At 50.1% G+C, this 20,079-nt stretch overlaps 4 protein-coding genes across 7 annotated transcripts; 2 read left to right on the forward strand and 2 right to left on the reverse strand.

Annotated features, from left to right (window-relative positions):
* The first annotated feature begins 27 nt into the window (after positions 1–27).
* LOC6503887 (protein MMS22-like) lies at positions 28–3,913 on the forward strand. Its single transcript, XM_001963749.4, has 3 exons — positions 28–476; positions 546–1,135; positions 1,192–3,913. Exons 1-3 carry the CDS (start codon positions 136–138, stop codon positions 3,609–3,611), a joined length of 3,351 nt encoding a protein of 1,116 aa, XP_001963785.1. The 5' UTR covers positions 28–135; the 3' UTR covers positions 3,612–3,913.
* On the reverse strand, positions 3,729–5,002 carry LOC6503762 (serine/threonine-protein phosphatase Pgam5, mitochondrial). Of its 2 annotated transcripts, none has more exons than XM_014905585.3 (2): positions 4,339–5,002; positions 3,729–4,266 (listed from the first exon to the last, which is right to left on the reverse strand). In XM_014905585.3, the coding sequence occupies exons 1-2, from the start codon at positions 4,894–4,896 to the stop codon at positions 3,958–3,960; spliced, it is 867 nt and encodes a 288-aa protein (XP_014761071.1). In that variant the 5' UTR covers positions 4,897–5,002; the 3' UTR covers positions 3,729–3,957. The 2 variants fall into 2 exon arrangements, with proteins under 2 accessions (XP_014761071.1, XP_001963786.1); XM_001963750.4 differs by having other exon boundaries at positions 3,729–4,269.
* A 69-nt stretch (positions 5,003–5,071) lies between these two features.
* On the reverse strand, positions 5,072–10,930 carry LOC6503761 (skin secretory protein xP2). Of its 2 annotated transcripts, XM_001963751.4 has the most exons (4): positions 10,593–10,930; positions 9,375–9,558; positions 6,318–6,614; positions 5,072–6,257 (listed from the first exon to the last, which is right to left on the reverse strand). In XM_001963751.4, exons 2-4 carry the CDS (start codon positions 9,417–9,419, stop codon positions 5,406–5,408), a joined length of 1,194 nt encoding a protein of 397 aa, XP_001963787.1. In that variant the 5' UTR covers positions 9,420–9,558; positions 10,593–10,930; the 3' UTR covers positions 5,072–5,405. The 2 variants fall into 2 exon arrangements, with proteins under 2 accessions (XP_001963787.1, XP_014761070.1); XM_014905584.3 differs by lacking the exon at positions 9,375–9,558.
* Positions 10,931–17,217: 6,287 nt separating this feature from the next.
* Positions 17,218–20,030, forward strand: LOC6503889 (cytochrome P450 4d1). Of its 2 annotated transcripts, none has more exons than XM_032452613.2 (3): positions 17,218–17,773; positions 18,956–19,576; positions 19,636–20,030. In XM_032452613.2, the coding sequence occupies exons 1-3, from the start codon at positions 17,233–17,235 to the stop codon at positions 19,983–19,985; spliced, it is 1,512 nt and encodes a 503-aa protein (XP_032308504.1). In that variant the 5' UTR covers positions 17,218–17,232; the 3' UTR covers positions 19,986–20,030. The 2 variants fall into 2 exon arrangements, with proteins under 2 accessions (XP_032308504.1, XP_001963789.1); XM_001963753.4 differs by lacking the exon at positions 17,218–17,773 and adding an exon at positions 18,172–18,792.
* The last annotated feature ends 49 nt before the right edge of the window (positions 20,031–20,079 follow it).

The raw sequence follows: 20,079 nt of genomic DNA on the forward strand, positions 1-20,079 counted from the left end.
TCGATACTTATCGATCAAGTATTTTCAAATTTGTTAGATCTAAAGTCCAACGGTTTTCAGCACTGGCACTGAAATACCGCGCAGATAATCCTCCGGAGGCTCTCGTCTACAAGTTCGAGTCCCGGCGCCTTCACCATGGACTACGACCTATTCCAGTCCGACGACGATGAGGATATCCTCACAGCCTTCGACCAGGCCACCCAAAAACTGCAGCAGGACACCCTCCAGGGGAGAATGGACGTGGATGAGGGCGACTTCGAGTCTGCCAACGAGGATGAGGGTCTGGAGCTCCTCCCAGAGTTCTGCTGCAGCGGAAGGGATACCTTCAAGAGCCAGTTCCCCAGCGAGAGCTTCCTGCGCAACGGCTATGGCCAGGTGAACCCACCACGTTGTCGAATGGACAGCCTTTGTTTTGACTTTTCCCAGGGCCAACTTACGGTCTCCTCCGTGAGAAACTATCTGAACGCCGAGGCATGGTGAGTAGCTTAACATCCGTGGGAATCACTTTTTCTAACAGCAGTTCATGCCTTTTCCCCAAAACCCAGCAAGAACGTCCAGAAACTGTTTGCCGCCGTGGCGGGTCAGCAGCACTTGCAGTCAGCTCCGAGTTCCATGGGCGCCTGCTGGTTCCGGTCACGTCAGCATGTAACCCATTTCTACCACCTGCTGCTGTGGATGCGCGAAGAGCGCCTGATCTTTGAGTCCCATCTCTACCTCGAGGATCTGCGATATTTGCTCAACAACCAGCTGGACGCAGATGCCTGGAAGGTTCTGTACTTTGCCGAGAACAGCAAGGGAAACGAGTGCCAGGCGCCGGCGTATCACCTCTACCACGGCATTCTGGAGTGGCGCTTCCTGGACCTTGTTCTGCTCTTCTCGCAGCAGGAGCAGGACCAGCAAGGCCTGTCGCAGCTGGAGCGAACTCTGGACGATCTAATTGTGTGCGCGGCCCACCATTACAGAGGCAAGCATCGGCCGGAGCTGATTCACTCTTCCCCGTTCATGTGCCGGTGCACCAAGGAGCTGTGGCTGCTGCTGACCCGCCTAATCCCGCTGTGGCTGGCCGAGAAAGATCTAGAATTCTGGACCCTCTTTCACAAAGCCATGCAGAGGCATAAACAGAGCCATTTCCAAGGTGAGCAACAGAGCAAACTTCCAAAGCGGAAGCTCCTTACCCTTATCCATTTCCAGGGGATGCCAACGGAGTTAATCTGGCCTTCCATGAGTTCTACGCCTGGCTACGTCTGGGACTAGCTCGCTTGGAGGAATACAACCAGGAAGGCATTCACCAGCCAGAGTGTATTCTTCCATCCCCACCGGCAAGCTTTCAAACAGCGACTCTCCTCAAGCAATTCCTGGCCAGTCAGCCGGACGAGCAGCACCGCAGGGTCTACCTGTCACTGCTCGCGCCTCTTCAGCTCCATCTGGGCCAGCCGGACACCGATGTTCTGTGCCAGCTGTGGGAGTACCTGCACCGCTCGCTGAACTGCAACTTTAACGCTGGCACTGAGCTGGATCAACTGCCCCTCACCTGCCCCAGTGGAGCTGCCTACGTCGAGCGCTACAGCAAGCTCCTTTCCAAGTCCCAGCTGGAAGATCTGAATCTCAGTAGCTTTACGATGTATGCATGGATGCTGGGCAGGACGCTCCGGCTGCTGCCCCTTCAGGGCAGGAGTAACCAGCGCCAAAAGCTCCTGGGCCGCATCTTCAGCAAATTCAGTGCCGCGAAGCTTCTGGCGCTCAACGAGTCTGGAATCCACCATGTCATCGAACTCTTCCTGTGCCTGCTACTCTCCCAGGGCGAGGACTTTGGCGATCTGGCCCCGAAACTCCGAGAGATGCTCCTCTGCCTGGCGCTGGAAAAGCTGCCCCCAATTCGGAGGGTTTTGGTAGCCAAGGGTCACATGGCCCTGCTGCTCCTGCACGCTCGGCATCGATTGTCCTTCGAGGATTATCTGGGGAAGCTGCTCGCCCAGCTGGCTGCCATTCGAAACGAGGTGGAAGTGGGAGCTATCTACGCCGGCAGTCTCCAGGCCATCTTTGATCTTGCTGACGACTTCAACCGCGGGGAGCAGCTCCTCCTAGGACCCTGGCTGACGCACTACATAGAGAAGAGTGGCCAGGCTTCGCAGGATCGAGTGTGGCAGGCCCTGGATTCCATGATCATCCGATTGGACGAGTCAAAGACTGTGATGATGAATGAGAGCGGCATCCGGGAAGGACTCCAGCATAATGTGCTGCCGCTTCTCAGGACGCAGTACGTCAGTGGGCACAGTTCGTGGCTGCCCAAGCTGGCGGCCAAGTTTGTGAGCCTGGAGAAGGAGCGCGAGCGGGAGAAGCTGATGCTCAGCTTTTTGCAGGGTCCCGAGCCAATCAACCTCGCCGCCTCTGCCCAACTGATGCTCCAGATTCTAGAAGACCACCACCAGGACATCAAGCCCTCCAGCTCCGTGGTCCTGCAGGTGTGGGTCAAGTCTCTGGTTCTACTTAACGCCCAGCACGAGGCTGTGGTAGCCCTCACGCCTCACGTGGTCCGTTTGGATGAGTTTCGCCAGCTCTCCATAGATCCCGCCGCCCTGGAAGGAGGACGCGAACCACTCTGTGCCTTCTTCGGCGCCCTGGGGCGTCGAGCCCAGCAGGAAGAGGCGGCGGCCCACGTCCGGATGCAGCTAAGCCACAAGCTGCACGCCTACGTTAACCACTTCGAACTGTGGCTGCCGGCAGACCGCCTGCGCTCCGAGATGGGCACTCGCTTCTACAGCTTCTTGGCCATCGTCATCTATAACTGTCCCAGCTTGGCGTATGTGAGGTCCAAGCCCACCTGCTTCTTTCACCTGGCCATGGTCCGTTTCCTGCTCACCACTCAGCTGCAGGCGGGAAATGCCCCCGAAGGCCGTCTGCCCCAAATGGTGCACAAGATCTTTCCCGTGCTGCTCCAGGGGATAGGTCGGCTACCGTACCGCACGGACGCCTATGTGAGCAAGACCCTGGAGCAGCTGGTCCAGCACTGGACGCCGCACTTCAGCTTCTCGCCGAGCGCCAAGCTGGTGGCCCGGCCATACGCGACGCTGCTCCAAGCGGATCAGGACGGAGAAATAACCCAGCATGTGCTTCAGCTTCTGGTGACACAGTTCTTGGTGGTTCAGCGCCGCAAGGCTGGCCCGCATGCGGGACTGGTGATCACGATCCTACAGCAACTGGTCGAAGCAACGCCCAGGGAGCAGGCGGAGCAGCAGCTTATGACGTTCCTTCAGGCCGTGAGCATGCCCCTTCTCGAGCACGTGATGTTCGTTGATGAACTGGAGCACAGTCGGGGCCAGGTCCTGGGTCTTTACCGGGTGCTGGCTGCCCACGAGGGATTCAAGCGATCAGTGCCGCTTAAGGAGCTGTGCTGCACTCAGCTGCGAAGTCTGGCAGAGAAGCACCTAGCCCACTGCACCTACTTCTACTTCCAGATGCTAATAAAGCTGGCGGAGGTTTCCGCCGATCTGGTGGCCCCCATCCTGCCGTTTGTGAAGGAGCAGGCCAAGCAGGTGGAACTGAAACGGGGAGCTGGCGAAGATGTGGGCATCCGCAAGTGCCTGCAGAGACTCCAGCAAGTCCTGAGCTAGCATTTAGGCCTTAAGATAGTATCATAATAGTAAAAAGTTAATATAGTAATAAATACTAGTTTGTAAGGATGTGGCAGTGGCTTGTTTTCCAAGAGACTCCCAGTAGAGATATGATGGTTAGCATTCAAAAAGTGTAAAATTTATTACGATTCGCTCCGTTAAAATCAAAGGATTAAAATATAAAGGAGAATATAATTAAGACCCGTACAGTTTAGGCTTCTCTCTACCCTCAAGGACCTACTTCCAGAGTTTACATAATTACTTTAAGGCTTGGCATTAAATACACTAGAATTGCTTATCAATCGACGTGGGCAGTACACTTGCAGATGGCAGGAAACCATAGCGACTAGACGACGTTCTTCGCGTCCCGTGGGATGCGGTTGGTGAGATACTGGACGGGCATGAAGCCGGAGTCACCCAGGTACTTGATCGACACATTCCCCGACGGACTGATGGTCAGCCAGGTGATGGAAGCGTGGTTGATGCTGATGCGCAGCCAGCCCTCCGGCGGGAACTGTAGTGCTCGGCACACGAAGTAGCGGATAACGTTGCCGTGGCCCACGATCAGGGTGTAGGACTCCTTGTCCTGGTCGGGATAGGCACGGTGGAAGTAGCGCCGGAACGCGGCCTCGATGCGGGCGCCGTCACGATAGAACTGCTGCATGAAAACGAAACCGGGAATGAGAACGGATGCCCAGAGAGTCGCCCCACTCTGTACTTCACTTACCGATGCTTCCGGCTTCCAGTGACCGACTGGCGGCTGGGGGGGAATGGGCGCTCCCTCTCGCAGGTACACGCAGTTCACCACCTTCTCCTTGTCGTATTTGATCTCCTTGAGTATTATGTCAGCTGTCTCCTGGGCGCGCACCATAGTCGAGGCGATCACCTTGTCCCACTGGATTCCCAGCTCGGACAGCCGCTGACCGGTGAACTGGGCCTGCTTGCGGCCACGCTCCGTCAGGTGGTGTGTGGCGTCGGACTCGCCGACGTCGAGGTATTCGCCATGTCGCACGAGGATGATGTGGCGTGCCTTCTTGGGTTTGGCCTTCTCAAGGTCGGCGTTGAAGCGGTTCTCCTCCTCTGGCTGGGTGTTCTTCAGGGGGCGCACCATAAGGCGAGGGTCCCGGCAGTCCCAGTTGCTGTCCCACAGTCCGCAGGCGTCCACCGGCTTCTCGCTGTTCGTCCACGAGCTGTGGGCCGCCTTCTGGGGGTCGCGGAGGCGGCTGAGGTAGAAGGCCGCCAGTCCGGCGCCGGCACCGCACACTAAGCTGGATAACTTACGCATTGTATCTTAATTATTGTTTGTTTTTATTTCCTACGTTGTTCATCGGCAGTGTGACCAGGTGTCCCAGGTGAGAAAATACTGAAGTTCTCCAGCGGGCGAAAGCAAATCAGACTGCCCGGGCCGGAAGCTTACTTGTCCGTTACTTTTCAAAAACAAAGTTAAGCCTGTTTCTTAATACTGTGTCTACGTGTAGTTTATTTATTTATACTTTTAGCTTAGAACCTGTATGTTTTAGGTATACAAATTACCGACTCTCTTTGGTCGTCCGTCTATGACATAGTCCCGTACCTCCGTATCAACTGCATAGTTGTGTATTGTATATAAGTATAATAAATAGTCGCTCTTGATTCCTGTCTTCGGTTTTTGTGTTTTCTCTAATTTTAAATTAATCTAAGTATGCCGTAAACTAAACTACTGCAATTTTAAAGCTGCCGCTTTATAGTTGCGAGAGTTCTTTCAACAATCGATCCTCCAGCACCCAAGGCTCCTCCTCCTCCTTCTCCTGGTTCCTAGGCAGCCTCCTCTTTGGATGGAGCCTCCGGCGTGACTTCCGGCTGGGACTCACCCTCCGGCAACGAGCTCGGTGCCAACTGCTCCACGCTGACGGTGCGAACAAACACCGCAGAGGCTTCGATCACGATCGTGGGCAAGTCCTCGGGTGCGGATGTGGGGGTGGGAGTTGGGACAGGAGCTTCCGCTGGCACTGGAGCTGGAGCCACTTCCTCGACTTGGGGACTGGTTTCTGGAGGCGACACTGGAGCTGCTTGGTCTTCCGTTGCTTCTGTTATTGCCACAACCGGCACTGGCTCGCTAGTTGGCTTGGCCTCCACAGGAGCTGGAGCGGCAGCTGCCTCCGAAATAGGTTCCGGTGCTACGACGACTTCAGGAACTGCTGCAGGGGCTACAGCAGGTGCAGGAGCTGCAGCGGGAGCAGCAGTAGCTGGAGCGGAAACAGTTTCAGGAGCAGCAGCTGGGGCTGATGCTGGAGCTGGAGCCGCAGAGGGAGCAGCTTCTGTGGCCTTTCTTGATGCCGGCGAAGGCGAAGGCGTCTTCGACTTGGCCTTGGACTTGCCCACGGCAGGAGAAGGCGTCCTCGACTGCAGTGCCTTAAGGTTCTGCTCGTGAGCACTACGATCCATCAGGACAGAAGTGGACTGCGGCGGAGCAGGACTCGCTGCGCGCTTGATGTCTTCAATCTTGGCATCCATCTCGGCGCGGATTTCCTTGATTGGCTTCAGCAGGAACACGGGCACGTCATCGTCCCTGCGCTGGTACAGCATCTCGCCCTCAAAGTCCACCAGTTTGTGCTTGCGGGCACGCAGAAGAATGCCAACCACCTTGTCGGAGATATAGTTGTAGATCTAGAGACAGAACAGCAACGGTTTAGGGAAAATCTTAGGCGTTTAAGCGGGGAAACTTACGTTGAAGAGCTCGCCGAAGGGGATCACCCTCATGGTGGGCTCGTCCTTGACGTCGTAGCCCTCCGAGTTGATGATCTGACAGAGCTCCAGCATCTCCTTCATCACGTGAATGTTGGCCTTCTGGCCGCGCATTTCGGTGAGACTGCCGGCCAGCGGCTTGCCATACTGATCCTTTGAGAAGGTGGGCTTCGGCGAGGAGGCGCGTCCGTCCTGGGAGAAGGGGTTCAAAAGCTGGGACTGCTTGTGCTGAGTGGCTTGGTTGTTGAACATGGCTACCTTGGAGGACAGCGGTGAGTCCTGGAAAGGAAGTGAAGTGATGGAGTCTCTATTAATGCACAGAAGCTAAGAGGTTTTCCCCACAAGGAAGCCAAACTTTAATCCGCTCTTTTTAAGCTGGCAGGAGGGTGGCCAGACAGTTAAAGGAAGTGCTAGGCGCGCTGCCACCCTGCAAGCTTTCAATTTCCGTTACAAAACTTCAAAATTCCTTCTCTAAATGCCATTCAAATGCCATTCATCTATAAAGAGAAATGTTTACATCCCTGGCTATCACATTAGGGAGATGAATAGCTACTGAATTCATTTGATTGCTTTTATTGTAAGGAAGTTGGGGAAAGAAATCCTTTTATCCTTTTCTGGCGCCTAAGCTTGCCAGAGAGTTGCCACCCTTTTGGCTTTTTCGCTTTGATTTCCGTTTGAAAAACATTTCCAAAACCCGAAGTATAGCCACACGAGCGTGAAGACAAATGACTATATTCCCCGCCAGATCTGGGGGCAATTAATGGCTTTCGAATTCAACACTTGCTAGAACAAGCTTCGTCCGCCGAAAACTAATTGGCTGCAATTAAATAACAGCACTCTTACATTTTGTGTAATTTTTCAACTAATAAGAGCTAGATGCCCCAGCCATGAGCCATCGGCAATCATAACCAAGCCGAAAAATAGCCCCAAAGGAATGCGCAAATGCCGTGGTCATAAATAAAAGCCCCTTAGAGTGGGCGGGGCACCACCACCACCACCACCAGCAATTTGACGAACACCCGAAATTTTTCGCTCAGATATATGTACGTAGGAACACTTCCTCTAAAATTCACGTAAATTTCACGACACAAACAGCAACAGAGAGGAAAAAACGAAAACAGGAATGACCTTCACGGCCAATTTTCGCCACCAGTCCCCAGTCACTCAGTTTGTTTTTGAAAAATATTATTTATGATCGTCCCGCCGAACCCCTCCAATGATTTCAGTGTCGGATCGGAGTGCCCTGGTCGAGTTGCCCATGAATGAATGAATTCCTGGGGCCATATCGACACTCTATAGCTTCTTCCGATCGTGTTTATATAAGCCCCATAGTCGATCTGTTTTTGGCAACAGCTGGGGCTGGCGGCCGGCAATGACGCCCTCAATTTGTCTCTTTGATCAATATCCAAAATTTCGTCAATCGTCGGCCCGTATTTTTTATTCTATCTGTGCTGCGCAGACTTCGGCGATTGCGGATTTCATTCATATCAAAGGCGCTTATAAATAAAGGCCAGCGATGAATGAAAAGCGGCCAGAACTTGGTGAAACAGTTTGCTATTTTGGCTCCGACGGGGCTTTCCGAGGGCGGCCAGGGCGGACTGGGCGCACCGGGCGGGAAAAGCCAAGAAAAGGTACCCAGCCAGGTGAAAGTCTGGGAAAAAATGCATAAATTTGTCCGTGGAAATCGTCTGGGAAACCGAAACTCGAGTGGAGGGGCTATAAAAATGAAATTTATATTGTAAACAGGGTCTCCCGATATGAATAATTGTTCAAAAAGAAGCCAACGAACTCCGCGAAGAGTTTCGAACTCCAAACATGCCAACCACTGCGCGTCCAAAGAAATCGCATCATCTGCATGAGCTTATGAGTTTTCCTTTGACATTTTCATTTTCAAGTGACAAGTTCTCAGCTGCAGCTGGCCGGATCCGGGATACGAGATCCGTAGTCCGCCTTCCTCAGCCCCCGATCCGCGAATTGGTTACGTCGGTCGGGATCTATTTGTCGGCGCCGTTGTCACTCTTGAAAAGTCTGCACATTCTGCCGAGCGGATACATATAGAGATATATCTCTATATACACTGGCTAGAGGCACCAATATACGTATGCATATTCAGCGATGCTATTTCAACTCGAACGATGGTCATTGCCAAGAATTTTTCCGTGTTTTGATCTTTTTGCGAAAATGTGTTTCTTTGTGGCTAGGTCCTATATGTACTGGCTCTATATATATAAGCCTATATATACTTGGTGGCACTGTGTGTTTTGGCAATTCATGTGGCGACAAATTAAAACAAGAAGCAATATCTGCCCGCCTTTGTTATTGTTTGGTTTCAGTTCTGAATTCTTTATATCATTTCGATCCTAATGATTTTTAATCATGCTCTTGGAAGCTGTCCAGCCCGAGCATTGAAGACTGTAGACTGAAGACTGAAGACTGAAGACCGAAGAACGGCAAACATTTTTCTCGCCAAAAACAAAACTCTTGGGCGTCTCTGACATTTGCATTATTTTTGTTTATTTCCATTCTATTTGATATAATTTTGTACACGCATTTCTTGTGGCTTTCTGCGCATAAATTATTTTCGGGCATTTGTCGCACGAGATGTTTTAGCCAAAGATTCTCAAAAAAAAAAAAAAAAGGAAAATAAACCCGAAAAAACAATGAAATCTCTGTATATCTTTTTATAGTTCTGAGTTGTGAGTGTGGCATTCCAAAGATGCCTTCTTCTCGAGAGGACAGCAGTCCCAGTCCCAGTCCCCGTCCCAGTTGGTAATAATAGAAACTAAAGATCTAGGAAATTCCAAACTTAGTTCCTAGGTAACTAGTTCTTGTATCTACAAGATATGAATCTATAAGATTGTGTCCTGTATGTTGGTGTACTTTTTAGAGATAGTTCTGAGTTGAAGGGAGTGCTAGAAGTGTCCCCCTTTTTTGTCCAATATTTCGCACAACAATGACTTAAATAATCTACAAGCACCCTCAGTCTTGTCTTCAATGGACACTTTATTAAATATTTTAGGAGTACTTCAAGTCACTTACCACCACGAAGCGCAGGGCTCCCAGTTCATGCGATACATCCGTCATTGTGGCGCTGGGCTTGGCTTGGTTCGGGGCCGGACTTTGGCTTGGATCTTGCAGATTGGCAGATTGGCGATCGGGCGATCGGGCGGATGGGTCCGGAAAGTGGCAATGTCCGTCCGGCAGAGTCTCGACTTCGCTCGGCCTGCGGAAGGGGGGAGATCGAAAGGGAGGACGGTGAGTGGGGGGGGAGACAAAGGCGGCGGCCCAGCAGTGGCCCAGCAGCGGCCCAGCAGCAGCGATGGGAAAGAAAACGAAACCAATTAAATTTCGCAACAAACAACATCCATAATAACAATGGAAATGTGCTTCATGCGAGCAGCGCGCCCTCCATTGTGTCTTTATTTTTAATGTCTGCTTTTTGTGGGTCTTGGCATGTTGTTGTGTAGCCGCGACGAATTGCCAAACAGCGTTTATTTACTTTTTGCCATTTTACCATTTTACCATTTTACCATTTCTTTTGTGTGACCCAGACCTCCAGGGAGAAAGACCCATCCCACAGCCCCCCAGCTCCGGTTCCAAAGCACACTAATGGCCGGGTCGAAACACGAAGTCACAAAAAATTTGATCATGATCATGATGAGCAGAAAATCAACTGGAATATCCACAAACTGCCAGGTTCTCTTTTCATAGAGTCTTCAGGCTGACACTTTTGGGGTAGACCCTTTCCGAGCACTCGTTCTTCGAGCGATTTCCGGAAAAACAAGCCAGAACGCACAGAAGACCGTTAGGCCGAACTCTCGAGCGCCCCTCGCGACCCCGAAAATACGATCTGGAGAAAGATGAACCGGAATTCGGATTCGTGCCCATTGCCGTTTTTCCATTTGGAGTTAACTGGAAATTAGCCGGTAGGTTGTGCCCCACAAAGAGTGTGTGTCTCCGATTTCCCAGCTGGTTTCTTTCGGTTTTCCAACAACCTGATCGCTGCTCTTTCGAGTGGCAAGCAACTCAACTTCATGCTGGAGGTTGTGTTTTAAAATCAAAAGGTGTGTGGGGCAGGGATAGTAAATGTTTCAACAATGAGCCTCTTGGTTTGTATTTTTAGAGTTTCTAGAGACTGTGCAGAAAGCAGGCCAGGCACTATTTACAAAACAGAGAAGTTGGGACACCTGCTGTTGCCTCTGTCCAAGGTGGTCCCAGAAAGAAAAGGGGATTCCCCTTCCACAAGCTCACACTCACTTTTCACTCCTTGGGATGAGGAAGGCTCCTTCCTGGTACTGTTGGCCTTCGGACTAGATACTCAGCGTTTCTTGGATACTTCAAACCACTCACAATGCGAAATGCACTTTCGATACCACGATTCCTCTTTTTTCGGTTCTTTGGAGTTTTTCGAAAACAGCAAAAAAAAAACAAGAAAAATGCCTTGCGAATTCCGTGCACTTGTTCGATTTGAGATTTGGACTTAAGATTTATCTTCTGGATTGGCTTTTGATTTGTTTCTGTTTTGGGTGAGATACACGCCGTTTGGTGGCTGGGACCAAAAGTGAGCGCCGAAAGCGAGCGCGCTTTCTTTTTATAGTCGCGATCACACAGATACACACTCACACTCACGCCGGAGTGTGGGGGCTTCTGCTTTCTGCTCTGCTCTTCTTCTTTCCCGCTTTCCCGCTTTCCTGCTCTTTTCGATTTTCGAATTTTCTCATTTTCTGCCTTTGTTTTCCCCCGCTCTCGGCCAGCTGTTGCTTCTCTCTGCTGTTGGGGCTTGGGCCAATTTTCCCACTTCCCGAGCCTTGTCCCCACCACTCTGTATGCAAATCGGCGGCAGCCACTCCAGGGGGAACACCTGCCGCGTCTCGGGTTCACCTGGGGGGTCACCGCTCCAATCATCGCCAGCTTACGCGCTTCGCTGATCCGGGGGTCTGACCGCAGAACAGATTCCATTTTCCACTCCTCTTTCCGCTTCCAGACGCACGCCCATTCCCATTTTCATGGCCTCCAGGAAGCCCCAAAGTGGCAGTGTCTGCACTGAGAGAAAACTATTGGAATTCCGTTTAGGTTTTATTTAAAAATTTGTATAAAATGGCCTCAAAAAGAAGAAAAATACAGAGTATAGTACCTCTAATCGTGGTTGATATTATTGATATTTTCTAGACCAGTCTACCCCCTATATAGCCACTATATCGCTCCGCCCAGTGCACCGCCATATGAGAGTTCGAGAAGAGCAGAGAATCGTGAAGAGCCATCCAACCAGCGATGCATCCGCGCTCGTGCTCTTTTCTTCTGGCTTTTCTGCGCTGGCATTGCTCTTGGGAAAAACCGGAAGCGGTGTCCGTCCGATCGTCCGATGGTCCGATCGCCCTCTTGCCCCCTCCCCCGCCCCGCCCCCTTTCAGCCGCTGGTACTCCCCCCCTTGGCAACGGACCCGAAATAGACCGACCATCTAACGGTATGCTTATCGGTTGGCGGGTCTCGTTTCGATTCATGTAACGCCCTGATCGTCGGAAGGAATTTTGGATGCCATTCAAAAATCCCGCGCAGCCACCGCACCTGAGAAGGAAACGCAGCTCGCAGCTCGCAGCTTGCAGGCGCCGTGCCGCCAAATATCCTCGCGGCTAAAAAGCGAACAAGTCCCAATCCCCAGAGCCGGGGTACGAGCATCCCCCACCCTCTAGCCCCATCCCAGTTGCCAAGGAATCCGAACGCGTGCCCAGCTGCCTTGGCTTGTCAGTTGGACGCCCGAAGTCCACCCGGCCCGCCAATCTTTAATATACGAGTTTATTCCGCTAATTAAACAAATTCGACTGCATTGTTCGCATACAATGGGGCTCACCCTGGGAACCGCATCCATCGGGGTATGTGGGCTCCGATCGCCACATCCCAAGACTGTTTTCAGTTTTTCAAACGTGGTTCCAATTTTTTGCATTTTCTGAACAGAATATATGCGATAGCTCGGCTAATACTCGACAGATCCTCAAATGTTACACCTTCCCGATCTTAGAATTCCCAGTAGAATATTTTTCCATCAAAACATGGCTACACAATTTTTGATCCATTTTTCGATATTTTTCCAAGGGGTACCCTCATGATTTTGGCCAAAAAATGACCGAAAATTTATTTTCTTGATATTCAATATATTTTGATGCAGATCGAAGGGGATTAGAGTTCTGAATCATAAATGGTATTCAGTTTTTAAATCGGTTAGGAAATGGTTAAGTTATTCACTAAAAAGTATTTCGAAAATTCAGATTTTTGAAACAAAAAAAAACTCAAAACGTGTTTCCAATTTTTTTAATTTTCCGAACAGAAAAAATACGATAACTCAGCCGATACTTGTCAGATCCTGAAATGTTATACCTTCCCGATCTTGAAACTCCTAGTAGAATCATTTTCTATCAAAACCTGGCAATACAATTTTTGACCCATTTTTCGATATTTTTCCAAGGGGTACCCTCATGATTTTGTCCAAAAATGGGTTAAAATTTTATCTTCTTGAGTTTTGAAATCTTTGAATGCAGATCGAAGCGGAAAAGAGTTCTGATTCATAAATGGTATTCAGTTTTTGAATCGGTTGAGAAATAGTTAAGATATTCACTAAAAAGTAGATCGAAAATTCACATTTTTGAAACAAAAGAAACTCAAAACGTGTTTCCATTTTTTTTAATTTTCCGAACAGGAAAAATACGATAACTCAGCCGATACTTGTCAGATCCTGAAATGTTATACCTTCCCGATCTTAGAACTCCCAGTAGAATCATTTTCTATCAAAACCTGGCAATAAAATTTTTGACCCATTTTTCGATATTTTTCCAAGGGGTACCCTCATGATTTTGGCCAAAAAATGGCCGAAAATTTATTTCTTTAATATTTTCTATCTTTGAATGCAGATTGCTGGCAATTAGTTCCCTGATTCATAAATGGTATTCAGTTTTTGAATCCGTTGGGAAATAGTTAAGATATTCACTAAAAAGTAGATCAAAAATTCAATTTTTGGAAAAATAAAATGCATCAAAAACGTGATTCCAATTTTTTGAATTTCCCAAACAGAAAAAATACGATAACTTGGCTAATACTTGTCCGATCCTGAAATGTTATACCTTCCCGATCTTAGAACTTTGAGTAGAATCATTTTCTATCAAAACCTGGAAATAAATTTTTTTATCCATTTTTCGATATTTTTTCAAGGGGTACCCTCATGATTTTGGCCCAAAATGGTTCCAAATTTTATTTTCTTGATTTTTGAGATATTTTGATGCAGATTGAAGCGGAATAGATTTGTGATTCATAAATGGTATTCCTTTTTTGAATCGGTTGGAAAATAGTTAAGATATTCACTAAAAAGTCGATGAAAATTCCATATTTTAGAAAAATAAAAAACGTAAAACGTATTTCGAATTTTTTTAATTTTTTGAACAGAAAAAATATGATAACTCGGCTAATACTCGGCAGATCCTGAAATGTTATACCTTCCCGATCTTAGAACTCCCAGTAGAATCATTTTCTATCAAAACCTGGCAATACAATTTTTGACCCATTTTTCGATATTTTTCCAAGGGGTACCCTCATGATTTTGTCCAAAAATGGGTTAAAATTTTATCTTCTTGAGTTTTGAAATCTTTGAATGCAGATCGAAGCGGAAAAGAGTTCTGATTCATAAATGGTATTCAGTTTTTGAATCGGTTGGGAAATAGTTAAGATATTCACTAAAAAGTAGACCTAAAATTCAGATTTTGTAAAAATCGCCAAACGAATCGAGATATTGATTCTATAGCTTGTCTCTCCGATATCTACTGGGAATAAACATGGGCTATAGCCCTCGACAGCCCCGATGCCCGATCGCTTGTTATTGTTGCATGTTTGGCTGACAGCCACAAGTGCATGGCGATGCAGCTCTAGGATCGGTGGACCGGCGGTGGTGGCGGTTTGGCGACCATCGTTGGGCAATTATATGGCATGCCAACGGCTCCTCGGCTGTATTCCGATCGGACCTGGTTTGGCAGGGGTTCTCTGGCGGCTAGCACTTAGTGGGCAGTGGCAGTGGCAGTGGCCAGTGGCTACCCACATAAATAAAATCAACTCATGAATGAAAATGCGTTCGCCTGAGCAATTTCCTGTTGCATCGCCTATACGGCGACTATATAGAGTGGTCTTCGAAAAGATCTGAATAATCGCAAAGTGCTTAGCATAAATTATCTGATGGGTCTGCCAGGCGATGAAAAGAGCTGTCTTCTGTCGCCAGATCCCGCAGTAATTCGCAACAGAACAGAATCAATCGGATAATCGAGTCGAAGGAAACTCTTCCACTCTTCCACTAAGTAGAATTCTTCGGAGAACCACTCTTCGGTGGCCAGCTCAGCCGGATCCGAACTCTGTTACCAAGTGATTGAAGGCCCGCGGCTGGTGGCGGAAACGAGACACTTTGAATCATTTGGCGTTGCATTTTCGATACCCTCAGATGAGAATGGGCATTCGTCAGCAGATTGCAGAGCCCCGCAGGGTATATAATGGTGAATATAATGTGCACTTGAAACAATTAGTCGTGTGTTTATTTGTGAAAATGGCCAGAAGGAAAACGTCAAAGCGGCCAACTACCAAGATGATTGGCAACCGGCGCGGTGACTCATTCCCATTACCATTTCCGAAGTGGTCGTTACAGAATCGGACGAGAAACTCTCCTGCCGTCGCCACCGCCAGCAATCAGGCCTTATTAGGCCTCTGAGTTTCGGTGGCGGATACGTAATGCGAACCAGAACGAAAAATTGCGCATACGCGGCGTTGGCTGCTTAATCATATGTTTTATTATTGTTATTATTATGCTGTATTATTATTAGTACGGGCATGCATTGTGGCGCAGAAGACGAGAGCCGATGCCTCATCCCGGGTTCTATATATAAACACTCTGAAGGAACACTTGCGGGTGAGAGATTAGGAAAGGGATGGTTGAAAATAATTCATTTTTTGAACAGACTTGTAGCTAGCTAGTATACACTTTTTGTTGTTAAATACTCCCCCCTATATGTACCATTATCTGTTCTATAATATGTCTAAAGTATACCTATTCATAAGCACCCTGTTCTCGGGGTGTGTACTAGAGGCCGGGTGGGCCAGTTCTGTTGACGCAAATGGCGCGCTTTTGCCAAATTTGTATTATTTTTATTGTTATGATGTAGTGGGGCTCTCCATAGCTACGGGTCCCGAGTACTACGGGTAGCTACAGCTGCACTGCCCAGTTGGCGCCACCAGAAGTGCGCCATTCCCGATGCGAACCATAAAAGCTATGGGTTTTCGCGGAAAGGGCTCTTAGTAGGCCTTAGTGGCTTTTTCCGTAGTCCCCCCCCCCCCCCCCCCCCCCCCCCCCCCCCCCCCGGAAAAACGGCCTTCTACGCTTCTGTTCAACTCGGCGGAACGACTTGCGATGAAAAATTAACAAAATTGGAAATGGAAATGGAAATGCCAATGAAATTCCAACGCACAAAACAATCCATTTAAAATTGAAATCGAAAAGCCCGCACACGTCCACTACATGGCTAGTACACGGATCGGAAAGTCTCTATATGTGCCGAGTGCGGCTATATCCGACGGAGAAAAATGACCAGCTCTTGTAAGACATGTGCAAATATTTACGTTCCGTTCCTCGGGTCGGATGCGATCCGGGAGTGACGTGGAAGTCGACGACCGACGGAGGCGACGCAAGAATTTTGGAATTTGGCATGCTCGAAGGACGCCTACTTGTTGTTGCCATTGTTGTGGCGATGGCTATATACATATGTATTTGTTTATAGAGCCCCCGAGCTGAGTGGGCGACGGTGCATGTGTTTTTGATTTGGATTGGGATGGGATGGGATCGGATCGAGGACCGTATGGGGAGGCGGAATGAATCAGCTGCGGGCCGCCAAATGGGAATTTTTATTCCCAAACTTGTGCATTTATGTCTCAATTATAGAGGCCATTAAGGTCGAAAATGGGCAGGGATGGGCACTGTATATCTAAGCAGCTATAGAAGCATTATAAAAGGTATCAGATAGTCGCAATCATACATCTCTGCAGCTTTTGTTTACTATTCCGTAGAGTCCACTACGGAGAGTCTATTTCGGGAACTAAAACAAAAGCCTGGAATCTGGAATGGAATGGCACGCCTCTTGAAATAGACTTTGTTTATTTTGAATAGACTACACACTATATTCCCATTCCAGTACCCTCCACTTGTCCCAGTCCGGACTGGCAAGTCATCCTTAGTGGACAGAACACTGGAGGGGAAGGTCATCCGGCGGGTCAACCCCAAAGATTGGCATCTCGCGAAGTGAGTTTATTCGCGAGATAAAGACCTCGATCTGGAAGCGATGGCCCAGTGATTAAGTAAACAGACTCGGCATTCCGGCCATCGATTGTGTGTTTACATTCCGAGATCCCCCTCACCTGACCGCAACTCATCCTGCCACCACTGTGACGTCACACACGGCCAAGTCATCAAATCAGAAAATCAAGAAATCGGAAAATCGGAAAAGCAAATGGCCAAAAGGCCACATGGCTAGGGGCCTATTTTCGGAGCAGGTGCTCTATATTTAGGCCATCGTCGGTCCACATCAACAGCCACATCCCCATCCACGTCCACGTCCCACTCGATGTGGCAGGAAAACAACAATGACGAAGTCTTGAACTTGAAATGGATTTGGGATTCATTCCACAAGATCTATTCGAAGACTCCCCCGAGAACTATGCGAGAAATACTTCCCAAATCTCTTTCCATACTTTCCAGAAAATATACGAATATGTATTTCGGATGATAAGCCCGAATTGGCGACTTGAGCTTCAGTAGAATTGAGATGCGGAGGCCACAAACAGTTTCGAGACGCTCCTCCAAGAGATCGGACGAGCGGAGAAGATGTGGCTTCTGCTTGCCGGCGTCCTGCTCCTGGGCATCCTGGCCCTGGAGCTGCTGCGCTTCACGAGGATCATGACCAACATTCCCTGCCCACTGCCCCTGCCCCTCCTGGGGAATGCCTACCTCTTCCTGGGACTGTCGCCGGCAGAGGCCTGCCAGCGGATGGCGGATCTGGCGGAGAAGTACGGCGACACCTTCGGCCTCTTTATGGGACCCAGGTTCAGCGTGATGCTCTTTCACCCGGCGGACGTGGAGCAGGTGCTGAGCAGCACCCGGCTGCTGGACAAGGCCCATGAGTACACCTTCCTGGGGCGGTGGCTGAACGAGGGCCTCCTGGTCAGCAGCGGCAGGAAGTGGCACCGTCGCCGCAAGATCATCACGCCGGCCTTCCACTTCCGCATCCTGGAGGCCTACGTGGAGATCTTCGACCGCCAGTCGCGCCGTCTGGTGAGGGAGCTGCGTCGGCAGCAGCAGGAGGAAGGGCAGCAGGAGTTCCCCCTGGGCGAAGCGATGCACCTCTGCACCCTGGACGCCATTTGCGGTGAGAAGAGTGGTGTATACATTAGGGAAATAGTCAGGGCCAAGGTGCAGCTCCACCTCAGCGCCATAAAAGCCTAAAATACGACAAAAGGCACTTGTGATTAGATTAGGCCCGATCCGGGGATGGTTTGCTCGAAATATGTTCGGTAGTCAACACCTCGATTAGATACTCCCAGCCAGATTGGGATCGACACTGGAAAAAACACAAAGAGAAACACTTCATTCCCCACAGCACAGTATGCAGATCCGGGAACTAAAATACTTTTAAGAGGATTAGTTATGCCTTGGGAGAACCCACTGGGTATTCTCCCAGTGCAGATTTGGGGCTTGCGGATAACTTTAATGGATCAGTTCCGCCAGCCGTGCTGACTTTCATGTCGGCTGCCAGGGGGTTAGTGGATCAGTCACCCTTTCGCCGCCGGCTGGAATAGATTAGCAAGCACTTCCCTAATATGTTCCTTATTCTGGGGGCCGTCCTGGCCAGCGCCCTCTTTGTGGGCCTGCTGCTCTACCAGCTCAAGTTCAAGCGCCTGATCAACATCATCAGCTACATGCCGGGTCCGCCCGCCCTGCCGCTGGTGGGTCATGGCCACCACTTCATCGGCAAGCCGCCACACGAGATGGTCAAGCGCATCTTCGAGTTCATGGAGTTGTACGGGTCCAAGGACCAGACCCTCAAGGTCTGGCTCGGCCCGGAGCTGAACGTGCTCATGGGCAGTCCCAAGGACGTGGAGGTCGTCCTCGGAACGCTGCGCTTCAACGACAAGGCCGGCGAGTACAAGGCCCTGGAGCCGTGGCTCAAGGAGGGCCTCCTGGTCAGCCGCGGCCGCAAGTGGCACAAGCGGCGCAAGATTATCACGCCGGCGTTCCACTTCAAGATCCTCGACCAGTTCGTCGACGTCTTCGAGAAGGGATCGCGGGATCTGCTGCGCAACATGGAGCGGGATCGCCTCAAGCAGGGCGAGACGGGCTTCAATCTCTACGATTGGCTCAACCTCTGCACCATGGACACGATTTGCGGTAGGAGTTGGTGGGGAATCCCTTAAATTCAAACGGAATTTCCCTTTTTTCTGGCGGTCTGGCAGCCTCGTGGGGAAATTTTTCGTTTGAATTCCTTGGCGCGGGGGCTTTCTTGTAGATTCTAAACGTTTCAAGCCCTTTTTTCTTATTCTGCACATTTCAGAAACCGCCATGGGTGTGTCCATTGACGCCCAGACAAACGCAGACTCCGAGTACGTGCAGGCCGTCAAGACCATCTCCATGGTGCTCCACAAGCGGATGTTCAACATCTTCTACCGCTTCGACCTCACCTACATGTTCACGCCCCTGGCATGGGCCGAGAAGAAGGCCCTGAATGTGCTCCACCAGTTCACCGAGAAGATCATCGTCCAGCGCCGCGAAGAGCTGATCAAGAGCGGCGGCCAGGCGGCTGCCGAGGCCGACGCAGATGTGGGCGCCAAGCGCAAGATGGCCTTCCTGGATATCTTGCTCCAGTCGACCATTGACGACCGGCCTCTGACCAACCTGGACATCCGCGAGGAGGTGGACACGTTCATGTTCGAGGGCCACGACACCACCTCCTCGGCCCTGATGTTCTTCTTCTACAACATCGCCACGCATCCGGAGGCGCAGAAGAAGTGCTTCGAGGAGATCCGCTCCGTTGTGGGAGACGACAAGGCCACTCCGGTCACCTACGAGCTCCTCAACAAGCTCCACTACGTGGACCTCTGCGTGAAGGAGACGCTGCGTCTATACCCCTCGGTGCCGCTGCTGGGCCGCAAGGTCCTGGAGGACTGCGAGATAAGTAAGGAATCTATGAACTAAATTAAACATAACCTCGAACCAACATGATTAAATCCATAGATGGAAAGCTCATCCCCGCCGGCACTAACATCGGCATCTCGCCACTGTACATCGGCAGGCGGGAGGACCTCTTCACCGAGCCGAACGCCTTCAAGCCAGAGCGCTTCGACGTCGTCACCAGTGCCGAGAAGCTGAATCCCTACGCGTACATTCCCTTCTCGGCAGGTCCGCGGAACTGCATTGGCCAGAAGTTCGCCATGCTGGAGATCAAGGCCATTGTGGCCAATGTCCTGCGTCACTACGATGTGTCCTTTGTGGGCGACACCTCGGAGCCCCCCGTCCTGATTGCGGAGCTTATTTTGCGCACCAAGGATCCCCTGATGTTCAAGCTAAAGGAGAGGGTTTACTAACCAGCTTGTTTTACTTTGTTCTTGTAAATAAACTATATAACCACACATGTCGCTGTATTTAATTGTTTTCAAATTTGCGCGCCAACTTTCTATC

This window comes from Drosophila ananassae, chromosome XL, assembly GCF_017639315.1.
Source record: "Drosophila ananassae strain 14024-0371.13 chromosome XL, ASM1763931v2, whole genome shotgun sequence".
Taxonomy (NCBI): Eukaryota; Metazoa; Arthropoda; class Insecta; order Diptera; family Drosophilidae; genus Drosophila; species Drosophila ananassae.

Bases quoted from the DNA above. Each gene is read 5' to 3' on its own strand.
- LOC6503761 (XM_001963751.4), bottom strand. From the start codon at position 9,419: ATGACGGATGTATCGCATGAACTGGGAGCCCTGCGCTTCGTGGTG. The intron at 6,615-9,374 runs GTAAGTGACTTG...CTTCCTTTCCAG, and splicing joins GAGCCCTGCGCTTCGTGGTG to GACTCACCGCTGTCCTCCAA. The intron at 6,258-6,317 runs GTAAGTTTCCCC...TTCTGTCTCTAG, and splicing joins CCTTCGGCGAGCTCTTCAAC to ATCTACAACTATATCTCCGA.
- LOC6503762 (XM_001963750.4), bottom strand. From the start codon at position 4,896: ATGCGTAAGTTATCCAGCTTAGTGTGCGGTGCCGGCGCCGGACTGGCG. The intron at 4,270-4,338 runs GTAAGTGAAGTA...GTTTTCATGCAG, and splicing joins ACTGGAAGCCGGAAGCATCG to CAGTTCTATCGTGACGGCGC.
- LOC6503887 (XM_001963749.4), top strand. From the start codon at position 136: ATGGACTACGACCTATTCCAGTCCGACGACGATGAGGATATCCTCACA. The intron at 477-545 runs GTGAGTAGCTTA...CCCAAAACCCAG, and splicing joins TATCTGAACGCCGAGGCATG to CAAGAACGTCCAGAAACTGT. The intron at 1,136-1,191 runs GTGAGCAACAGA...ATCCATTTCCAG, and splicing joins TAAACAGAGCCATTTCCAAG to GGGATGCCAACGGAGTTAAT.
- LOC6503889 (XM_001963753.4), top strand. From the start codon at position 18,225: ATGTTCCTTATTCTGGGGGCCGTCCTGGCCAGCGCCCTCTTTGTGGGC. The intron at 18,793-18,955 runs GTAGGAGTTGGT...TGCACATTTCAG, and splicing joins CACCATGGACACGATTTGCG to AAACCGCCATGGGTGTGTCC. The intron at 19,577-19,635 runs GTAAGGAATCTA...TTAAATCCATAG, and splicing joins CCTGGAGGACTGCGAGATAA to ATGGAAAGCTCATCCCCGCC.